Raw genomic sequence first — 23,644 nt, forward strand, 5'->3', positions numbered from 1 at the left:
GGCTGGGAGGCAAACCCCAGTCTACATGCTTGCTCCACTCACCCCACACATCCCTGCATTAAAGCAGGGAGTTTCTCAGGCAGAAAAGATATTTTTAGGGAGAAAAGGAAAGAAAAGAGGGAACATCTGAGGAGAGAATTAGAGTTTTCAGGAGGGGGGAAATGCGTCTAGGAGATTCCATCTCTCCATCTTTTTCTTTTTTTTTTAAAGATTTTATTTATTTATTTGACAGACAGAGATCACAGGTAGGCAGAGAGGCAGGCAGAGAGAGAGGGAAGCAGGCTCCCCGCTGAGCAGAGAGCCCAATGCGGGGCTTGATCCCAGGACTCTGGGATCATGACCCGAGCCAAAGGCAGAGGCTTTAACCCACTGAGCCACTCAGGCGCCCCCCATCTCTCCATCTTAACCCTTTATACATCCGAAGTTTTCAACAGCCCCAGGGCATTTTTCCCAGAGTGATGTATTTCCACGGTTGGGGAAGGAGTGAGAAATCAATTTCTGCTTGCTTAAAATATGCTGCAGAGTGAAGACCGCAACAATGTGAAATACCAGCGAGCCCAGCATACAGATGCTCTATCCGTTATGTGTGCGTACACCAAACATCAAAGTAATATGTTCTGGAGTCAACGTAAACACCCATGGGCACACACAAACATTTATTTCTAATTCTGATGGCAAAATTCTCAAAGTTTTCTCTGAGCTCACCCTCCATGACTTGAACCGCTGAGGATGCTAACTCCAGAGCATTTGGAAAGATGGCCTGCAGAATCGAAAATCGACAAAACTGATGCTTGTCCTGTGGTAGCAGGTCATGCTTTCTCAGACGAGTCAGAGGAGATGACAGCTCCCTGCCTTCCTCCACAGCCTAGGCCTGTCACCCACAGGGAGGCCCCCAGTGAACTTAATTCCTGCCTTTCAAACCTAAATTGAAACCATTCCTGATCGAATTATGGATTCACTGGTTTTGTCTGCTTTCATGATTTTGACCCTCGGTACCTCCTGTATATGTACACTCGTGGCACAGCTGAAGAAAACCACAGAAAACCAAAGAATCTTGAAAAGCCAGGTCTGTGTATCCTCCTGAGACACAAATACGATTCCCTTACGACAGACTTTTGCCCACAGAGTAAGCTCAAAACAAGTAAAGAACAACAATGTATGTTTAGAAATACCTGTCTCACTAATAATTTATGACTTAAGAAACCTTTGAGAAAGTCTGGAATACATTCAGTGGGGGAAATCCCTGCCCACATTTGCTTGAAAGCCTGAAAGGCGATTTCAGTATGAGCTTGGTGATGGCAGAATTTTCAGTATCTCCACAGCAAAACGACTCCCAACAGTTCCTTCCTTCAACTTACTGAACTAGTGCAGCCTGTGCCATCTTGATTAAAAAAGCTAATGTAATTATTCTGATCAGAACCAATAGATTTAGAACTGGAAAGGAAAGAACTGGCAAGGGTCAGCCAAGCCAAGAATCTTTAAATGCTCTGATCTACACCAAGTTAGCATTTGAGAATGCTAGGGTGTAAGTGGTGAGGCCACAGTGCTGTTTGGAGATGAGACGCTGGTCAAAGCATATCTGTGCTGTGAATTAGATGGTGGGCGTTGGCAGAGAATCTCTGGCAGGCAAGGCAAGGCATCACACGTCCGTCCGTGTGGCCCAGCCCCGCCTGTCCCGCTGTCAGCCAGCCCATTCTTCTCTGCCGTCTCCAGGGGGTGGGCTGCTCTAGGGTGGTCTCTCTGAGCTCTTTATTTATTTCCTTGCTTTCTCTGGAAAGTGGAGGATGTCTGCCCCTCTGTCCCTCCCTCGTGAGACAAATTACAAATATAATTAACAATTTAGGGTCCTTCCTGTGAAATGCCTATCAAAAACAAGCACTTTGTTCCCAGGCATACCACTCTTTACAGAACACAGAAGGTCTGATCTGTATCATCTGCAAACCCCTGCCTTATGTCAGCATGCCCAGTGCAGAAGACAGGCGTCGTGAGAGAGGGCCACAGAACTGATCATACCTGAGAATCTGGGACACCTCCAGCTTCTGTTCCAATCACGCGTTTGTCACCGTTTTCTTCCTCTTGTTCGAGTGCTTTAAACAAAAAAAAGAGAAACAATGTTAAAAAATGTAGTATCTTAAGAAAACAGTTTCAGATCATTTTCTTTCAGATGGTAATTTGGCAGGAAAAAATAATGCGACGTAAAGTCACAAAATATAAATATCAGCACTGTTTTTTTTTTTAAGTATTTGGTTAAAAGTTTAACTAACTACAGGGAGCACTTTTCATGTACATTATCTTGTTTATTAAATCAAGGGCAGTGGAAAAGTTTGCTCTTATTTCTTCTCTTCTAAACCCACCCCGACATCAGCATGTCAGTACTGGGCATCAGCCAAGGGGGAATTGGGGTGTAGTCAAAAGTTTCGGTCAAGTTTATCTAAGAACATTTTTTTTTTTTTAAATAAAGTGGGGTTTTTTGGCTGGTAGTTTATGGTCACATATAAAGAAAGCATAATATTGTCTATTCGGACCGCTTCAGTGCATCATTACTACAAAATTCCAAACTGTGGAATCTCAAATTGACCTCTTCGTATTTTCCCCAGCATCTCCCTATCCAAGTCCTTGTCACCCTTTCCGTGTGGGTGCAATCATTTCTTAACACAAAGCTCTTAATTCCTCTAATACAATCCAGCTGGGGCACCACTGCTTAAATAATCAGTCTCAAAAAACAAACAGAGTGCCATGCTTTGGCCTGTGTATCACTTATCTTATCAAGTATGAATTCCCTGTTCATCACGAAAGGTCTTCCTTGAATTCTCTAGCTTCCTCCTAATCTCCAACTTCACAATGACATTCCATACAACCCTGATCCAGACAGAGGGATTTAATTATTTTACTCTTTGTACAGTTTGCTCTTTCACTTTCAAAATATTTACTGAGTGTCGACTATGTGCCTGGCATGGGGGCTACTCCTGGAAAAAGGCAGGTGAGCCCTGACTTTATGATGAATTACACATCCTAGCTGGGAAGATAGTCACTGCACACCTACTACTGTATCAAACAATAACAATCATAATAATTTAAAAATATATATAATAATATATATAATATAATATAGATTATATTATATATAATATATAGTAATATATATTATATATAATAATTTAAAATATAATATAATTTAATTTTAAAATAATATAATAATAATTTTAAAATAAATGATCATGATAAATGGGGATATGACAGAAAACAAACTGGGGGTTGGCCATTTCTGGCGGTGGTGGAGTGGGGGGATGGTGCTTCCCTGCAGAAGTGACAGTTGGGCTGCGACCTCAAGGTTGAGATGGAGCCACCCATGGCAGGGGAGAGTGACAGGAGCTAGAGAGAGCATGGACCACTCTGTGAATTCAGATATTAGCCCAAGAACAGGGGAAAGCACTAAGGACTTTTAAATTGGGAATCACATGATTTGATGCATATTTTCAAGAGTTCCTTTAGCTTCATTGTGGAGAACAGACTCGAGAGAAGCAAGAGAGGAAACAGGGAGAGCAGTTTGTCGCTAACATCCTGACTAGAGAGGATGATGACTCAGGCCAGGGAGGTGGAGATGAAGTGAAGACACATAGAGGACTGGAGTTGAATTTTTAGGCAAAATAGACACCACTTGCCAATGAACTGAATATGGCTGGGGGGTCAGGGGAGATGAGGATAAGAAGCAATCAAGGACGACTCCTAAGTAGAAGAAATTATAACTTGCATCTGCCATGCCATTTTTTTCTTTTGCCCTCTCCATCAAAAGCAGGGCAAAAACATTACCAATCTTGCTGACAGTGAAGTCACGCACTGTAGTTATGGGTTTGGTTCGCAATGTTTTGTAGACATTCAAATACTGTGCTCTCTGCTCTGTACTTTTTTTAGAGTAGCATTTCATGTACCTTTGGCTTTTGTATGCCTTTTATGCCTACTGTGTATTACTTGTCATGGAGTACATCTAAAATGCTGGGTACGCAGTACAAGCTCTGTAAAAACCAGTGGATGAGCAGTTCCTCCCCGAGTGCCCCAAACAGTACAACATGACTACCCCTACTTACAGAAACAACTGCTTTCATAACTATTTATGAAAAAGAGGGGAGGGAAATTCTTCTGTTAAACACCACGAATAACTAGGATAACTCCCATCACTGAGCATCTATAGGCCAGGCAGGAACAGCGGAAGTGGACAGAAGCTTCTCTTCTATTTTCAGCAAAAAGTTCCATTCATGTTTGTTCAAAGAGGGTCCCATGTTGCTACTCTTGCCCAATTATGAGAAAACTTAAGAAGAAAGAAAAGCTCCCATGATTTCTCTGAAAAGCTAGAAACAAGAATGCCAAGAGAAAAATACAGAATAACATTTTAAATTCCACTTAAAAATGCATTGGCTCAGGGCACCCAGGGGGCTCAGTCAGTTAGGCATCTGACTTGATTTCAGCTCAGGTCTTGATCTCAGTGTTGAGAGTTCAAGCCCTGCACTGCACTCCACGCAAGGCGTGGAACCTACTTTAAAAAAAAAAAAAAGCCTTGGCTACAGAAATTAGGAACTCTGTTTAACTAACTGAAATAAGTCTTTCCTCAGCCTGTAGTGGGGAGTCATTCTCCTGGAGAGCAACTAACGTGGACAAGTGTGCCCATATGAAGTGGGAACCGTATCTTGGTACTTCCTTTATGTTGTAATTTGAATTTTTGCTCTTTAAAGTTTTAATTTAGATGAAAATGAAGAAAATTGAATTTGGAATATTTTGCCAACTAAATTCATGTTTTTATTTTAAATTTTTATTTAAAGATTTATTTATTTATTTATTTGACAGAGAGATAGGGAGAGAGAGATCACAAGTAGGCAGAGAGGCAGGCAGAGAGAGAGAGGGAAGCAGGCTCCCTGCTGAGCAGAGAGCCTGATATGGGGCTCTATTCTAGGACCCTGAGATCATGACCTGAGACGAAAGCAGAGGTTTAACCCACTGAGCCACCCAGGTGCCCCTAATTTTTAATTTTTTAAGAGAAGACATTTCATAGCAGTTTTTCAGGTTAATCCACTTCATTCAATAATCTGCCATATTGTTGTCATGTTAAGATTACTGCATTGCTATTTCTTTTTTGAGAGGACCATGCCTTTATTTGTTTTAAATATTTTATTTATTTGACATAGAGAGACATAACAAGAGAGGGACACAAGCAGGGGGAGTGGGAGAGGGAGAAGCAGGCTCCCAGCTAAGCAGGGAGACTGATGCAGGGCTCAATCCCAGGACCCTGGGATCATGACCTGAGCAGAAGGCAAATAATTAACAACTGAGCCCCCGAGGCATCCCAGGATCATGTTTTTTAAAAATCTGGGTTGGGGCACCTGGGTGGCTCAATGGGTTAAAACCTCTGCCTTTGGCTCAGGTCATGATCCCAGGATCCTGGGATGGAGCCCTGCATTGAGCTCTCTGCTCTGCAGGGAGCCTGCTTCCCTTCCTCTCTCTGCCTGCCTCTCTGCTTACGTGTGGTCTCTTCTTTGTCAAATAAATAAATAAAATCTTAAAAAAAAAATAAAAAATCTGGGTTGGATTTCTATGATGTCTAACTCTCTAAAAATCTTTTCCCTTACCAAAAGGCAACCCCCTCATCACAAGAGAAACAGGAAAACCAAGTGATCTCCATCAGAAACAATTCATAGTCCATAATCTTTCAGGATTGTACTCTTATTTGGGGCCTCTTTTGTAGGGGAGGGGGCTCTCTCTCATAAATGATTCCTTAAAAGTGAGAACATGCCCTACTGCATCATAGAAGGAAAACAAGGTCTAGTTCCCAGACAACAGGCAGGTGGTCCTCCAGGAAAGGAACTTTAAGGGCTCCTAGGTGACATTCTGCCAAGGTCAGGGGACAGAGTCAGTGACCCTCCTACCCTCACCAGTCAGCAGTAAAAAGGTCTAACCAGCTGAGTGGGAGAGGTAGTAACTAGCTTCCAGTTAGAACTTCTAACTCAGGAATGTCTGTGTTTGAGTAAGCCGGAGTTGGAGGGAGATGTTACAGAGTCTGGAGAAAATGACTAAAAATAGGCAAGTGTGGAAAAGATACAGGTTTCTTACAGGGGGGACCCACAGAAAGGGGGCACCACCAGTCAAGGGCAGTCCTGTGCTCTTCTCTGAGAAGAGAATACACTGAGTGGGGTCCGCAGTTTTCAGATAACAACTGGAATGATACTGAACAAGTGGAAAGTTAATTCAGAGTTTCCGTCCATGGTTCAGAAAACACTGAGAGAACGCCTGTGTGCAAGGGCAAAGGGACAGGTGCCGGAAAACGATCAAGCTGTCTAAGATGTGATCCTGACCAGAAGGAGCCATCTAGCAGGGGCCATCATACCCCTGCACACCACAGATTGCTGTCCTTGGGGCCGCATGGAGGGAAGATGGCTTCTGGCCGGCCGCATCAGGGACGGCACTCCTCCATCCTCTCCTCTTGGTACTCAGTGCGTCCTCTGTGCCTCTAGGTTACTGCTCGGCCTGGCCCATTCCAGGCACTTGCTTATCTTCCTTATGTTTCTTGGTGGTGTGAGAAAGGGAAGTTGGAGATCCTGCCTCACAGGTGCCTGGTGTGTGTGGAAGTGATGTATGGTGGAAGTGTTACTCTGTCTTGGTTCAGAAAGGTGGGGAAAATTGGGGGAAAGGAGAGCTAAGACAGGGTGGTAAGGGTATGGTGTCTTAGTCAGAAGCTGCAAGCAAAGTTATACAAACAAGCAGTTTAAGTACACAGCTTCAACCAGACGACAGAAAGAGCACCAACACTGCCAAGGACCTCAAGAAGGTAGCTGGAAGCCCTCGGCCAAATAGGTGAGTCTGCAGAACTGGAAAGCTTAAATCCTTTCCTGTTTTCTGGTCAAGCTCAACCAGAGCATATGAAAGAATAATGAATAATTTGAGGGTCTTCAATTTCTGGAAAGTAGAAAGATCAAGTAAACTCAGCATTCCCTAGCATTCCCCTCCCCGACCCCCAAAACAGTGAAGTTGAATGTCAAAAAGTACAGAGAAAGTTTTTGGATACCTTCTTTGAGTGTGTTTTTGGCGTTTGGGTCTATAAGCTATCAAGATGGAGAGAGATGCTATCCCAAAGAGGAAAGTTTGTAGGAACCAGAGCAGTTGAGCCATCCAGCCACGTTGCTTTTAGACTTACACAAAACCATGGCTAACAAGGACTCTCTCACATCAATCATCCAGGCAAGCCAGTGGCCACTGTGTAGGAGGCTATGATGATGGTCCACCAAGTCCTAAGTGAACAGACCCAGGGACCCAGGGCTCTGACAAGGGATACTTTGAGGCCAGGAGACAACTCAGCTCGGTTAAGTCATAGTAACTCTGAAGGGGCAAGGACGCAAAGGCAGGACCGTGTGAGCAGAAACCATCCTGTCCATATTTTTGTTTTTAGAACAACATTCTGGCGCCTAGGCATGGATTATTTCACATTACACTACAACAGAGGATATGCAGGACAATAAAAAACAATTTCAGGATTGAGAGCAAGCACTATTTTTTTAAGGTTTAGGCATAATTCTTTGTACATATAAATAGAAACAAAGGAGGCAGGGATTAGCATCAAAACATAATGGGAGAAAGACACGGTCCTCTACTTCTGGCTTACCCCCAAACAACAATACTACATTTCTTGTCACATCTCTGAAGACCTCAAAATTAGTTGACCAGCACTAACGTTGGATTCACAGAGCGAGAACTATAAACACAAGCAAGTTTATCAGGGATGTGGCAAAGGGAACTCGGCAATCCATCTCAGTCTGCCCCAGGGAGACTCGCAACGTTCTGGGAGGCTCTTATCTGCAGCTCTTGTCCTGCAGCAGGACAAGAGTGTGGTCTCCTCCAATACATAAATAACATCATTTTCTTAGAAATACTGAAAAAGTATGATTCCAAAAAGTAAAATTCCAAATATTTTAGCCAGAAGTTCACATACACTACTTGGGAAAAAAATATACTGATGCTGGGTTTCTGAGGATTTATGATCACCCCGGGACGCCTCATGTATGAAATATGCAGTCAATCACGTAAGAAAGAGTGTTCTAGTGACCCCTGGATATGAAGACGAATGTTAAGGAATACATAAAAACACGATCTCTCCCTTCATGCCTCCTCGTGGTGTGCTTCATGTGCTAGGAGGAGGAGGAAGCAGTTACTCAAGAGTTTTGAACTGAATTTTCTTTTATCTGATCAGAGTAAGAGTAGGCTGGGGAAAAATCCCTACGCAAATATTGATTCTGGGACAGTTCCCTCTGGCGGAACACGTACACAGGAATGACAGCTTCTGGGACTGAGGGAGGCACGGAGCCGCCGTCTCTGCCAACACAAACCATCTCCTTATCTCTCAGCACAGAGTCCAAAAGCAAGAAAAGGCCTTTGAAAATAACTTACCACAACAAAAGTCATAAGCACAAAATCTAAAGTGTGTATTTTGAGCAGTGAACATGAGAGCCCGCATTAGAACTAAGTATATCTGTGGATTAATTAGCACGAATTCACGGAAGAGTACTTAGTTTAAATGTCTCTATTTGTAAGTTAGCCAAGAGCCGTTCAAGATGAGCTACTGGAGACAGCCTCCAAGATTTTAGGGCTTGCCTTACTATCCCTTCTGTGTTACCTTCAGAACAGGTTTTTTTCTCCTCATGACTTCCGAGGAGGATTGCTAAGAAAACTTACTTAATAACTCTACTAATATTATTACTTAACTGCAAAGAAGACTGATGCCCTTTAAAAAAATGCTCATTTAATCTCTGATCCATTTTGCAAAGATAGGAAAGAGCCATACTCACAGAATATTAAACAGAATGATCATTATGCACTGGGTGACTATACTTAAAGGTGTTCTTTACAAACTAACCAAACTATTCTTTTTTTTTTTTTTAATTGACAAGCCAACCCAAAATTTCACTACAGAGAGAAATTCAGCATTTCAAGTCTCAATGTGAGAAACCCGCACAGTCCAGAAAAAGAATTCACTGAGTACTTGCCAAGAATTAAAATTTGGGCAATTTTTACAGAGAGAGAATTTTCATGAAGGGTCTCATTCTGATGTCCACACGCCCCAAAGATGTGGACAGGTAAAATCCTACCCATTCTAGAGATAAGGGTAAGTAACCTGCGCCAGCCCTCCCTGTATGACATATGTTATCTGTGGCAGTTCGAGTCTGGGTCTGTCGTGGACGGAATGGTATGGTGCTGGTCAGACCCGTGGACGGAATGGTATGGTGCTGGTCAGACCACATACCAGCAAGTCTGTTCTTCTGGGTCCTGACCACTATTTCTAATGAAACACAACACGATACAATAGAAAGAACAGAAATGAAGTTTAAACATCACAATGCATCCCCACTAGTAACATCGAGGATCTCTCACCATGCGGATGAGGCGTGTATCAGGTCGGGCTGCTTTGTGTGTTCAGTGGGTCATGGACTTGACCATGCTAGGAAAACACTGAGGTGTTTCCAGGCCACAGGAGGCAGAGCCCTGTTCCTCATTATCTAAATAACCAGCTATTTTTTTGTAATGTATTTTTTGTAATTTTGTACCATTCCTGGAGAAAGGCCCTAATATTTATTTTGGGAGGCCCCTCCCCAAGGCTCCATCCCCATTCGGCAGGCAGAGCGTTCCCCCGGAGGTGGCGTGCAAACGAGCTGGCAGCTAGAAATGCTGATCGAGTCTGTTTATTTTTGGTTACCGATATATAATCACAAATGCTTCAAACTGCTCCAATCTTTTCTAGGCTTTAAAAAGTAATTGGAAAAAAAGCAGTTACAGTCTTCGTTTCATCACCGTTATTTTTTTTTAGTGTTAAAATATGAAAAATATTGCTCAGCATTACCCATCAAGATAGGCCAAATAGTATGACAATCGGGCCCACCCAGAGTGCCATCTGAACTTCACATGGAAAGCTGACCAGTGCCTATGACATCTCTGTCCCAATTGTCTTTCCTCAGTCCTCTGAGCTGAACTTGGGATTGCGGTTTTAAAACTCTCTGTTCTGGGTCCTTATCATCTTGGAAGCCTCTAAAAATGCAAATTTCCCGCAGGCTCTCTCTTCTCTCTCTGCCTCTTTCCTCAGTGATCTTATCTGTTCCTATGGTTTCGATTTTCACAGTTATGCAGGTTATTCCCTGATCTGTGTCTCCATCTCAGTCCTCTTCTTGGAGCCCCAGATCCCATCTCCAGTTACACACCGAACATTTCCATGCTGCAGACCATCACACCCCTGCGAGGTACAAGCTGCTATCACAGAACAGGGGCATAGCCTCTGTCCCCTGCAGTTGGAGGGGGAGGTAGGGGCACACAATGATCTGAAACCACAAGCATCATGTCCACTGGATTTCACAAGCCTCTCCCTCCTCCTACAGAATTTTAGTTTAAGTCACCACCAGGTGTCTTCATGTTCTTCCTTCCCCTCTGCCCTCACATCGGCCTCTCAGTATACCCCGTCAATTCCACCCCCAAAATGTCTCCATCCTCCCTCCTCTCTGCCACGGTCAGAGCTCAGGACTGCACCACCTCTCCCCGGGGCCACTGGCACAGCCTCCCAGCCAGCCACTCCTCCAGTTCATTCTCTCTTCCACACAGGTGCCAAGTTCCCCTTCCAAAAGGCGAGCCTTCTCACACTAGGTCCCCATCCCTTCAGACTCCCTATCACCTTCAGGTGCCTCTCCCTACCAGATGTGAGAGTCCTACAGGGGCCTGAGTACCAACCAAGTGAGGCCCCACCTCCGGCATCCCTGATGCAGGGGGGGAACAGAGGGCTGTGCAGCTTTGAGAGCTTGGACACACCTGTGATCCCCACTCTGTGGAACATTCAGGCGGAAGCCTCAACCCAAGCCTGCAGTCCAGGCCCCCGTGGGTCTCAGACTCTCTCCCCAGATGCACCTCCCACATTTCTTTCTTTCTAGCCTGGACTGCCTTGTTCCTGCCTTCGACAGGTGAAAATTTTCTTGTCCACTGGGTTCTCCATGTCTAACACCATCTCCTCAGTGACGATCCTTCTGAGTCCTCTCTCCTTGCGCCAAGACTCTAGGTTAAACGAGGTCCCTCCTCTTGGCCTAACAAAGCTCTTTTTCTGTACACGTACATTTTCTTATCTCAGTGTCTTAGACTTAGCAACACAAACCTCTGTCTTTACTAATCTATACCGCAAGTTCCTGAGGGGAGAGGGTATGTTTTCCTATTCTAAGGACCTGGAATCATTTCTACAACAGAGTGCTGCTAAGTAATTGTCTATTGAACTGACGAATATGACCGATTCAGAAAGTAAAAATTTTAAGGCAGATACAAACACTTAATGTCACATCCAGTCTGGGGGAGAGGGTAAGATGACAGAAGAAGAGTCTTCGAGGAAAAGGTGGATTTTGGTGAGTGGATGAGGTGAGGGGAAGAAGGGCAGTCAAGTCGGAGAGCTGGTATCAACAGAGGTAAGGCAGACGTAAGCAAGGGATCTGACACGGGCCCAGTGAGCAGCACACGGTGGTTGTGGAAATGCCAGAAAACAAAGCCAAGAAAGTTAGCTGGGTTTCTATGTTAGGCTGAGGAGACTCATTTAGTAGCAAGTGAGATGATGTGAGCAAAGAAACTATTATCATCATTATGCTAAATATGCCCAGCTCTTGCTTGAGCGGCTCTCCTTTGGACACGAGTTCTCATTGTGGGTGCTCCCATCTCCTCTTTCTCACACCCTTCTGCTGAAGGTACTGGCGAGGCGGGCAGGAGGTCTGTGGCCACTGAGAGCAGGCTAATAATTTAATCCTTCTTTTTGCCAATGTTTGTTAAATATCTATTCAGTATTTTTTTAGTAGGGCTCATGAGAAACTTAGTTTATATTACTAAAAGAACTTTCAATAATTTTTACTTAACTGTTTAATAAAAATTAGTAATTTATTAAATCATTTTTCTTGGAATTTAGCAATTTGCTTCTTTTAAGTTGTGTCATTTGGTAATCTAACTGACATTTTTTTTTTTTTAAGTTTTTATTTATTTATTTGACAGACAGAGATCACGAGTAGGCAGAGAGTCAGGCCGAGAGAGAGGAGGGAAGCAGGTTCCCTCCTGAGCAGAGAGCTCGATGCGGGGCTCAAACTGAGGCCCCGGGGATCATGACCTGAGCTGAAGGTAGAGGCTTTAACCCACTGAGCCACCCAGGTGCCCCTGATATTCTTTTTTTTTTTTTTTTTAAGATTTTATTTATTTGAAAGAGTGTATGTACACAGGAACAGGGGGAGGAGCAGAGGGAGAAGAAGCAGACTCCCCATGAGCAGGGAGCCTGATGTGGGGCTTGATCCCAGGATCCTGGGATCATGACCTGAGCTGAACACAGACACTTAACTGAGCTACCAGGCGTCCCTTAACTGACATTCTTAATTCTTAATTAATTTTCCAACACACTTAACTAAAGAGAGAGGTCAGTTGTGGACATGGATAAAACCATGTTGCCTAAACCCAACAACACCCCATGCCTGACTTGGTTTCATAAGGACACTCATTGCCAACCAAAAGCTAGCAAGTCCACAGGTTGGTGGGGCCACCTTGGTGGGCCTTCAGCAACGTGTGTACGTTCACTGATGAAGTACTGATGGGCCACATTCAGACCCAGCAAGGAACTTTCATCCATTACCAGTAGATACAACTAGCTTCCTGGCCAAAGCAGGATCCATTTACCGTTTAACAGTTACTCAATTCATTTCATAGAGAAATCGGAGTTAAATCAGATCCTACTGATGTGTTAGAACAGCTGTATGGCTGGCCTTCTCCTTGATCCGATTCCAAGAGCTCTTATGATAATCCTCATTTCAGACATGAGACAACGGAGGCTGAGAGATGCTAACTAGCTGGGCCAGGATTACACACGAAGTCCGCGGAGGAGACAGTTAAGTACCCAGGTCTGACTCTTTACCTGCTCCCATACACCATGAAGACTTAAATTGTCCAAAGGGAACTGAACGGGAGTGAGACTGAAAACAGAGGAAACAGGAGGTTTACTGTAAACAGTCTAGGCGAGAACTGACATGAATTTCCTATGAGGAATTCAGTCTATAAAAATTAAGAGTCCTAATGACTTATTCATTATTAATTGCTCCCACATACCCCTTGTACCCTCACCATGCTTCCTAAACCCTGAATCCAATAGAGAGAAGATAATACGTGTTTGCTGCACAAAAGAAAGCATAGCTTGTACTAACATTTGAATATACAGGCACTGATGTTCTGGAAATCGACACCACTCAGATAACAGAACAAATCTACAGTGAGGAGAAGAAACTCAGAGGCAGCTGAAAAACTGCCATTTCCCCCCCATCAGATGCTACATACTCAGGACCCTTGGCTGCAGGTGGCTCAAGCCGGAGAAACACCAGCTCTGGACTGCTTCCCCCACTCTGCTGACTGCAGGGTTTATCTTGCCCTCAAGGAGCAAGTGTCCCCTTCAATTCTTACGCCTTGTCTTAAGCCGAGACCCTTCAAAGTTCCCTTCCTTCACTTCGTAATAGATTTTTACAATGCTTTCTCTTGAGTAACATTTAATAGACGTCTAGTCAATGGAAAAGTTATTCAACAGAGAAAAATGGTAACATCAAAAGAGCAGAGTGTGTCTTGTATGAAATCCTTCGATTAGATCATAAATATTTTGCCCCATTACCCAGAGTCCTAAGTACCTGAGCCCAGGAACCTGTTTCGTTGCCCTTCTTTTGAGGAAATACTCCAGAAAAACGCAAGTTTCTTTTTAATGCAAAGACAGCGTGTACATGGTCAAACTAACCCTAGCTACAGTTTTTCTTCAGCATTTCTATTGGGAGACAGAAAAGCTTTCGGTTGTTTTTGTTTTTTGTTTTTTTTTTTTTTTTTATTTGACAGAGATCACAAGTAGGTAGAGAGGCTGGCAGAGAGAGAGGAGGAAGCAGGCTCCCTGCTGAGCAGAGAGCCCGATGCGGGGCTTGATCCCAGAACCCTGAGATCATGACCTGAGCCGAAGGCAGAGGCTTAACCCACTGAGCCACCCAGGTGCCCCAAGCTTTCGGTTTTTAAGAGCCTTACACAGAGATATGTTCTGGTGACGGGACAGGTTTAGGGCAAAATGCTACAACCACATCTTAAAGATGTGGTACTTAGACACTCCAAGATGTTCATTCATTTAGAAGGACTCCAGTGACGAGGTGCCTGGGTGGCTCAGTAGGTGAAGCGACTGACTCCTGATTTCTGCTCAGGTCGTGACCTCAGGGAGGTGAGATGAAGTCCCCAGTCCGGCTCCAAGCTGGGTGTGGAGCGTGCTTAAGATTCTCTCTCTCCCTGGCCTCTGCTCTTTCCCCCACTACAAAAAAGAGTAAAATAAAATAAAAGGTCCCCAGTGCACTTCTCTACTCTACACGTCTCTCAGGAATTAAAAATTTAAAAGATTTATCCCATCTGTTTTCTTAAATTCCACACCTGAATAAACTCAGATGGTATTTATCTTTCTCTGACTTATTTTGCTTAGCAGAATACATTCTAGCTCCATCCATGTCATTGCAAATGGCAAGATTTCATTCTTTTTGATGGCTGAGTAATATATATACTATATATATAAAAATATACCACATCTTCTTTAACCATTCATTAGTCAATGAACACTTGAGCGCTTTCATAGTTTTGCTATTATTGATAATGCTGCTATAAGCTGGGGTACACGTAACCCTTTGAATCTGTATTTTTGTATCCTTTGGGTAATAACTAGTAGTGCAATTGCTAGATCATAGGGTAGCTCTATTTTTAACTTCTTGAGGAACCTCCATATTGTTTTTCTGAGTAACTGTACCAGTTTGCATTCCCACCAACCGTGAAAGAGGGTTCCCTTTTTCTTTGCATCCTTGCCAACACCTGTTGTTTCTTCTGTTGTTAATTTTAGCCATTCTGAAAGGTGTGAGCTGGTATCTCATCGTGCTTTGATTTATATTTTCCTGATGATAAGCAATGCTCAGTATCTCTTCACATGGGGAGGGGGAAGAAAAGAGAAACTGAGAGAGAGACAGAGAGAAGGAAACAAACCATAAGAGACTCTTAAGGATAGGGAACAAACTGAGGGTTGACAGAGTGAGGTGGGTAGGGGATGGGCAAGAAGGGTGGTGGGTATGAGGGAGGGCACTTGTTATGATGAGCACTGGGTGTTGTATGTAAGTGATGAATCACCGAATTCTACTCCTGAAACCAACACTGCACTGTATGCTAACTAGAATTTAAATAAAAATTTGAAAAGGAAAAAAAAGTAAAAGTTTTATCTCAGGGAATAAAAGAAAAGTGTGGATGTGTGTCAATGTGGAGCTACATGCGTTAGGGCATCTCATTTAACTCCCTCGACTCCTAACAAGCCCCAGAGACATATGCCATTAGTTCCATTTTGCAGAATAAGAAAATGAGCCTCTGGAAGCCACTTAATCATAGCAAGTGGGTAAGTTAGAACTGAACCTGTGTGTCTTTCTTTCTTTCTTTTTTTTAAATTTATTTATTTGACAGACAGAGATCACAAGTAGGCAGAGAAAGAGGAGGAAGCAGGCTCCCTGCCAAACAGAGAGCCCGATGCGGAGCTCGATCCCTGGACCCTGGGACCATGACCCTGAGCCGAAGGCAGAGGCTTCAATCCACTGAGCCACCTAGGTGCCTCTGAACCTGTGTTTCTTGATTTGCTTTTCAATGCTACACAAATCCACCTTGAGGATCGTAAAAAACAACAGGTCATATCTACACTGACACTTCACTAAGGTTTTATGATAGACCAACGATCTGCTTTTAAAAAATAACATTACAGCTTTCTGCCACACATGTGATGTTCCCAAGCTTTTTTTGTTCCTGAAATATCAGTCATGCTATTGCTAAGTCTTCCCGTTGACATTACTGGGAAATTCTAAGACAGAGCGACCACCACCAATTCCCTAAGAGTCCCTGTGTTTGCAAATACAAGCAAAGACACCAACAGTTCAATCAATAGAGCAATCAATGGTGGGTATGCAGCTCAAGAGGGGGCAGGCAAAGATGAGAATTTTCCTTAACCCTCATCTAAGCTGTCCTGCTAGAATTTAAAGAAACTGCCTTTTATGACACATTTGGGGGAAAAAAATACAGCATTGTTCCTACAGTCCTTCTCGTGTATGATCTTTGCCAAGTGATATCATTTTCCCGAACCTCAACTATGTTACTTGAGAAAGAGGGATAATCACCACCACCAAGCACCCCCTAGGATGAGTATGTGGAAGAAAGGGTGGGCCTGAAGTGCTTGATCGAGGGCAGCTACCTTCTATTCCCAACACAGTAATGTGCATTTTCCCTTTTTGATTTTTAGCCATGGATGGGGCCTTTCTCCTAATCAGACCCACCCACCATTACTGGGGTAGAGTCCAAGATAAGGAACATAGAAACAAAGTCATTACTATTCATCTTCTGACACCCAAGCTAGAATTTTTCCTTGAAAGGGTGAAGTTTATAGAGAAATGTCACCTTCATTTGCACATCAAGAACCAATTCTATAGGTTCCAAATCTGGAATAGCGAAGCCACAGGTCTGTTCCCCTCCAGAAAGTAGTCAGGAAGTAATGGGCTAGAAAAACTCAAGGCTGTCCTCAAGTTACTGCAAGGGGACTGTCGGGTTCAGGGGCCAGGGCAGTAGAGAGGCAGCGGAGACGAAAGGTAAGAGCTACGGGCGTCATCTTCCCTTGGTGGGCTTGGGCTCTGAAAGGTGAGCTCAGGTAGATATCTGAGTGAACCCTGAAGACAGGAACACAGTTTGAAATGAAGATTGCAACTTGACACACAGAGGAGACTGTCAGTCTACCCTGAGCCTGAGGTGGCAGTTGACGTGCTCACGGTACATTCAGCAGTGAGCACAGTAAAGCTGACAGGCAAGGGGCAGATGGGGTCCAGAGCTTATTATTCCCGAGTCGCTTCTCTTTACGAGGATGGGCAATGTGCAAAGACCCAAAAGCTTCTACATGCTCTGGGGACAGATGCCCACAAGGGAGCCCACCTTTAAAGGGCCACAGGCTGCAGGGAGTATGCAGCAGCGAAGCAGTGGGGTTTGCAGCCTCAGCAAGAGGCATCATAGGGCAAGGCAGCCAGAAAGACCCAGAGACCCTAACCCGGCTGAGATGTGGCTGGCATGGACACCTCTGCAGAGACAAGAATCGCCCAGGAGCATTGTGGGGTTCCAATGACCCCCTCCCCCATGCCAGGGACTGAGTGATCCAAACGGGGATGTTTTATCCTCAGCCCAGGCAGGAGCAATATCCTGGATGGACCATGCATCACAAAAAGAGTTCCAATCCAGAAGAGCTCAAATGTTGGTCCCTGGCGGGAGGTGGCAGCTCGCTGAGGACCACATTGTCATGGTCTCAAGTAAAGAGCACAGCATTTCCCACCTCATTTCAGTGTGGAGAATAATTCTGAGACTCTGTTAATGACCACTTTTGAGGGTCAATGCAAGTACTTTAAGGACTCACAAAATAAAATAATCTCCTAAGATTACCAGATAACAAAACCAAGCCAAACCACATGTGGGGGAAAAAAAGGTTTTTGATACAGCATGGCCTGTCAACCCAAATTATTTTTCACACCCATGCCAAAGGCGCTGAGTCATATTTCCTCTCAAAGAGAAGTATATGTATTTTGAATTTTCAAGCAAAATTGATAACTATCGGTAGTTTTATTTGTCTTTCTTCTTGAAATATCAAGGTAATAAAAAAAAAAACTGCACTTAGAGCAGGTCCTGTGCAAATTTCCTTGGAGGGTGCTGACCCCCCATATAATGTCATCGTTTGATGAAACTGCCCATTTGGTTATAAGACTAAGCTTGAAATTAGCTATTTCACGGGGGCCTAATGTTACCAACAAAACAAAGCAACTTCAGTAATTTGCACTTAGGTACAAATGCTAAGTGTGATTTCTACATTTGTCGTTAGTTTCAGAAATGAGTCTAAGAGGCCCCGAGGGTCCAAGATGCTCACTGTCCGAACCCACAGCCCACGTGTGTGGTACTAACACTGTGAAGCCCCGTGATGGAATGTGCCCCTTCCCTGACAAGGCAGACACACGCCACACACTGCCCGGGGACCACAGAGGGCGGAAAAAATGCCCCCCTCCCCATCTTCACTGTCAGTAACAGAGGCTCCCAGCCAGGGCTTACGGTCACTCTCCCAACTCCCTTAAAGACCCACATCTGAAGGGCGATGAAGTTGGTTTTATTGTTAATATGGGACAATATTGTGTTTACTGTATACCGCCCCCTTTGGACAGAGGAAAATCATCTCTCCTTAGCTTCACCTTTGGAACTATGATTTAGAAATGGGCCTTCTAAACGTATAACAACAAAACTAAAAATCAAAATGAAGAAAATAAGAATCTATAAAACTGAGATGGCGACTGTATCCGTGATGCTTGGCTCTCTACCATCTGTTCCTCAGGATAGATACAAAGTAACCTCAACCTCACATTTCCCACAGTCATTTTTCTACCAGAAAACCATGACATGATAACGTGTAAACCTCCACTGATTTTAATAGTTCTTAAAGTGAATGCTTCATGTTTTTTCTTTTATGCTTTGTTTTTATTAAATGTTTGCGTTTTCAAAAGATAGAAGGTAGCTGCTTTTTAGCAAAAGGGGAACCAGAGAAGCCCGTCTGGGAGGGGCCCACAATTTACAAGGACTGGCTTTACAAGGATGTGGCTTTGGCTCAGGGGCACTTGCTGGGAGCCAGGGTTAAAAAATCCACTTCTCCTTTAAATGATGCTGACCACTCCCCTCTCAAACGTCTTCCTGGTAAGTTTAGTATGGAAAACCTCAGTGAGAATGTTCACTTACTCCTGAGTCTGCCCAGCAAATAAACCGTGGTAATAATTCACTTCATTTATAAAGCTTGTACTGCTAATGCCATGAGAACGTTAGAATTCTGTTCTCATTCCCATGACAAAATCTCCAGTCGGGTAGAGAAACACTGACAAGTTAGGCAGTTGTCTAATAAATGAGTTAGTAGCCAATGTATAAACAACATTTTGATTGCCTCCACACTTGCTTCATTAGACCAACACCCTTCATAAAACACCAGCTCACTCCCTGAGACAGCGGATCGCACAGACTTTGGAATGTGTCTGTCAAATCACTTAGGGGTGAAGGTTGGTTAAAAATGCAGACACCAAGGCCTCCATCCAAGCTTAACTGGAGTGGGGGGAGGGGGGACAGAGAGCAGGAATTACGAGCACTGCAAATTAACTACTGTGCAAATTAAATGCTTTACAAGAACAAAACTAGGATTATTTTTAAAAGTATCTATCCATCTCTATTTCCTCAACTCCAAACAAAAACACTGTCAAATTTAAGAAGTCGTATAATACAAGACATCATTGACTCTGGGGTCAAAATTTCTATGGCCCACTCACTCCAAAAACAGATCTCAATCACTGTGTGCAGCATTAAAATGAGGTATTTTTATGACCTGGCTGGGGAAAAAAAAAAAAAAGCAAATAGCTAGAACCACAGTTTGGCCACTTACAAAGAAAATGTCTGATTTAGAAATTCTCCAATGTTCAGTATTTATGTGTGTTTTGCATAAACAGAAAGAAAGTACATGAAACAAATTTCACTTTTATCGCAGCAGCGTCACTGGTAGAATTCAGCTAAATCAAATGGCTCGCTGCTCTCTGTACTACAGAGCATTATTTACTTACCCTTACATACCCTGTGCTCATGTCATTGCAGTTTTACTGAGAACAGCTCCATTTTCATGGCTGTTTACACAATTAGACTTTTAATGTGATGAATGCCGGACTATAGCTGGGTCATGTGGCCAAGACAAAGATTTCCCTTGATAGCTCTTACTTGTCAATACAAATGAGAGTTGGAAAATGTTCTCTGAGGAGGGGGGCAGGAGCAGGAAGGGCCTTCTGCACATTTTCAGGAGGAAAAAGGCACCGAATCACAAAAGTTTAGAAAGGAAATTAAACAATCAAAAGCTATTTTTCCCATATTCTTACTGAGTAGGCATCAACGTATAATTAAAGAGAAGGAAAGCTGTCTAAAACTCGGTACTTAGGACACGACCCACAGGCTCAGCACGGCCCTCTCGTCATCAACCATGCGTGCCCACTTCCTTTTATGAAAGACGGAGACTGAGGCTGAGGGCAGCCAGTCGATCTAGCAGAGTGACTGGACACAGGAGGCATGGGAGTCCAACTTCCTAGCCACATGCCCAGGACTGCTGGATTTTGGTGGGAAGGTGTGTTTATCAGGCCGTAGAACGTTGTCACTTTGTAAGAACAGCATATGGCAAGGGTTCTTTTAAAGGAACATTTTAAGACAGCTTTCCATTTAATTATCTAATCATCTTCTTTAAATATTTCCTCAAATATGCTAATATTTGAAACATCTACATGACTTTCATTTTGTACCCTTTGTATACAAAGGGTACAAAATGGGGTATACAAAGAAGGGGTATACAAAGGAGCCATCACAGAATTATCAATTCTGAAAGCAGATGACAGATCAATCCTCTTCCCTGGCCTCACCCGGGCACCCCTCAAACGCAAACCTTTGTCCATACACAAAGACTTGGTCAGCCACAGGGCTTTACGTAGAGGCCAGCCTTTCAGGACACCTGGAGGCCGCCTCTCAGGCTGGCCTCGGGACACTGGGTGACATGTCTCCTATGTTCATATGGGGAGCAGCTCCCAATCCCCAGAAGACCAAGAACAAAGGAGCTGGCAGGCTTCAGGGAGAAGCTGCCCTGTCCACCATGGATTAAAGACACCCATCAGTTGCTTCAATCAACTAATTGGCCCAACAAAGGCCCAACCTGAATCACTGAAGAAAGTGGCCCTGATTGCATCGCTGGCTTCTGACTCAGTGTCAAGTGTCACCAACCCAAGTGTCACCAAGTGTCACTTGGTTGGTGTCACCAATCCAGCAGGGCGGCAACAGGGTTGTTCCACAGGAAACGCAAACCTGCCCACACTAGGGAACTGGAATGGGACGGGGCTCAATTTTTTAATGAAAGTCGAGCCCTACCAGGAAGTTTCACCGACAAGGAGAGAGTACCAGGGAGACCTCTGTTTTTATGCTTTGAAATTTAAATCAATTTAAATATAAATTGCTCTCCTTTTTTGTTATTAAGAGAATGAAGTAAAATGTGGGTTTCAGATCTCTGGTGTGCAAATGGTCATTAACTTTCATTTGACCTTGGGTATAGAACTAATATTGAATTTGTGCACAGGGTACACTCATTATACTCATCTAGTTTCCTCACAGAAAATAACGCTCCCAGGAGCTGCAACGCTAGAAGCCGCTTTCAGGCACTCAAATAGAAAACTGGATTCTTCCTCTAAAGCCTCGCCCCGGCCTTCTACCCACCTCTCTGCTCCAAACCTCAGGGAGGCTTGGCAACATATATAAAACACAAACACTAACAGGTAAAAATCTGAATGACATAAAATCGTTGTCCTGGACCATGCAGGGCAAGATCCTGGTCTGTGAGCCCTCATGTTCCTGGAAACAGGTGCCATTAGTACTCAGTTCTCCTTCCCAGGGCCTGATTCCCTGAGACAAGGACAAGCACCCGTTTAGAGAGATAATTACCTTTGTCTACTGAGCCTTATAAGCATTACATACTGCCACTGAAGGGGCCCACAGAACTTTGTTTTGAAAACAAAACCCCGGCATTCTGGAGCACACTCTGTTGTGGTTGTAATTATTCACCTCCTTGGTAAAACAGTTTCATTTACTATCTTAATGGACATGACCATGCTAAAGGATGAAAAAGAAAATCAGCTTGCTTGCTTTCCTCCATTCTAAACAATCCTCAGGGTTAAAGGAACCCAACTTCAATCCACTCACATCTCTTGCTGTTCATGGAGAAATCAGGGCAAAGGGCTATTTTCTTTTATAGTACACCATTGATGGTTATTTATCATTTAGACTTAATAGCTCTAATTACAAAAGACAGTGTCACGGGATTTTTTTTTTTTAAAGGCAATTTTCTTTGTATCCCAGTGGGAGAGTTAGAAAAATTCACAAAGCATCTGCTGTGTGCATTTTCAATCATTTCTGGGTTTTACCAATGCTATTATTTTCTTGATTGCAAGAATTTTACATTTTCAAAGATCCTTTAACTTGACATTGCATTGTTAATTATTATATTAAGACTTTTATTGTGGTTTTATGCCATTAAAAAAAAATGAAAGATCTAACCTGTTAACCATTGAATTGATCTCTGATAAGAACACACACTAGAGGAGATGGGATATGGATGCACAAAATCTGCCAGCAAGTGGGGACAGAACAGGCTCTGGAAATGTTAGAACAATAAGTTATTATGGTGCCAGAGAAGGAGAGAGATTTTTACAAGCTTCAACAATCAGCCTGGTGTTAGGCAAAGCTCTCTCCTAGGAAAAAAAATCCTACATCGTCAATCAATCAGGAAGACCACAATGTTGTGTTGATTATTTGAGGGGGAAACACATGTGACTTCTTTCCTCTTGGCTGACAAATGCTAAAGAACACATTCAGTGGGGCTCCAAGACAATCAGTGTAGGTCTGGGCTGACCATGAATGAGAGTGATGGCGGTCGGTCGGCCGCCGGCGCAGCATCTGGGACGTGGCAAAGGAGAAGAAAAGGACAAAAAACATACTGTGTGGCAATATCAATTCTGAAAGGACAAGGTGCATCCTTAGGGGGCAGGCTAAGGAAGACTCGAGAAAATTTAAGTGTTTGAAAGTATCCCTAAAAATTAAGCACAATGTCTTCATTATTTAAAATCCAGCCAACAGACTTCTGCCATGAGAGTATTTTTTAGCTCCGACAGTCATTATTAGAGCCCTCAGAGACCAGATGAATAAACACCTGTAAAAGAAGGTCATCATAGCTTTTACTTTTAGATTTTCAATATAAACTATCACAGAAAACTAGAAAGGTCGAAGGAGTCTGACACAGCAGTAACTGTACTAGCATGGGAGCTGTCTGCTGGCCCTTAACTGTATTATTAACATCTACTCTAAAATCTCATTCTATTGTGCCTTCTCCTATACATGAGCTATGGGTTTACAAAAGGGACAGGGTCAAGTCAAACAGTGTTCTCCACGAAAAGGAGAAATCTGTCAACTAAAAATAAAAAGTAAAAATTTAGAGGATCATAAAAGTCGGAGCAATTCCATAGGTTTAATGCTTACTTTTTTTCTTCTAAATGTATAAAAGGCAAAGCATTCTCTACTGCTAAAAGTAATCAATCTATTTCATTTCTCATGACAAAGCAACATAAATATCTTGTCTTTGTAATGATTCTGCCCTGAAGGAGAAGATGTTTTTTCAATTGTGTCAGACCTCAAGTGTCACATCAGAGCTTCCTGTCAACACCTCATTTCCCCCAATCTTACATACACATTCTTAAGAAGGAGGCTTAACACTGCTGAAATTTCCTAGTAAGTATTGCTGATGACCAGTGATTATTACTAACAGAGGAGATCTTCAAAGCTGGCAACTGATACAGACTACGGGGGTGACAGAAGCCCCTCAACCTGCCTGATGGGTCCACCCTGATGACCAGATCTGGCGTTGTCTGCTTCAATATGTTACACGCAGAGTTCACTGCATGGCAAA

At 43.4% G+C, this 23,644-nt stretch overlaps 1 protein-coding gene across 2 annotated transcripts in view; it reads right to left on the minus strand.

Annotated features, from left to right (window-relative positions):
• LOC111147241 (Rap guanine nucleotide exchange factor 5) overlaps positions 1-23,644 on the minus strand; it is a 228,526-nt gene that overhangs the window by 109,900 nt on the left and 94,982 nt on the right. For both annotated transcript variants that reach the window (XM_022503165.1, XM_022503164.1), the window contains one exon: positions 2,014-2,087. In XM_022503165.1, coding sequence (XP_022358873.1) covers positions 2,014-2,087 — 74 coding nt within the window. The remainder of the gene's footprint in view (positions 1-2,013; positions 2,088-23,644) is intronic.

The sequence above is a fragment of the Enhydra lutris genome, unplaced genomic scaffold, assembly GCF_002288905.1.
Source record: "Enhydra lutris kenyoni isolate GAN:26980312 unplaced genomic scaffold, ASM228890v2 scaffoldscaffold16, whole genome shotgun sequence".
NCBI lineage: Eukaryota > Metazoa > Chordata > Mammalia > Carnivora > Mustelidae > Enhydra > Enhydra lutris.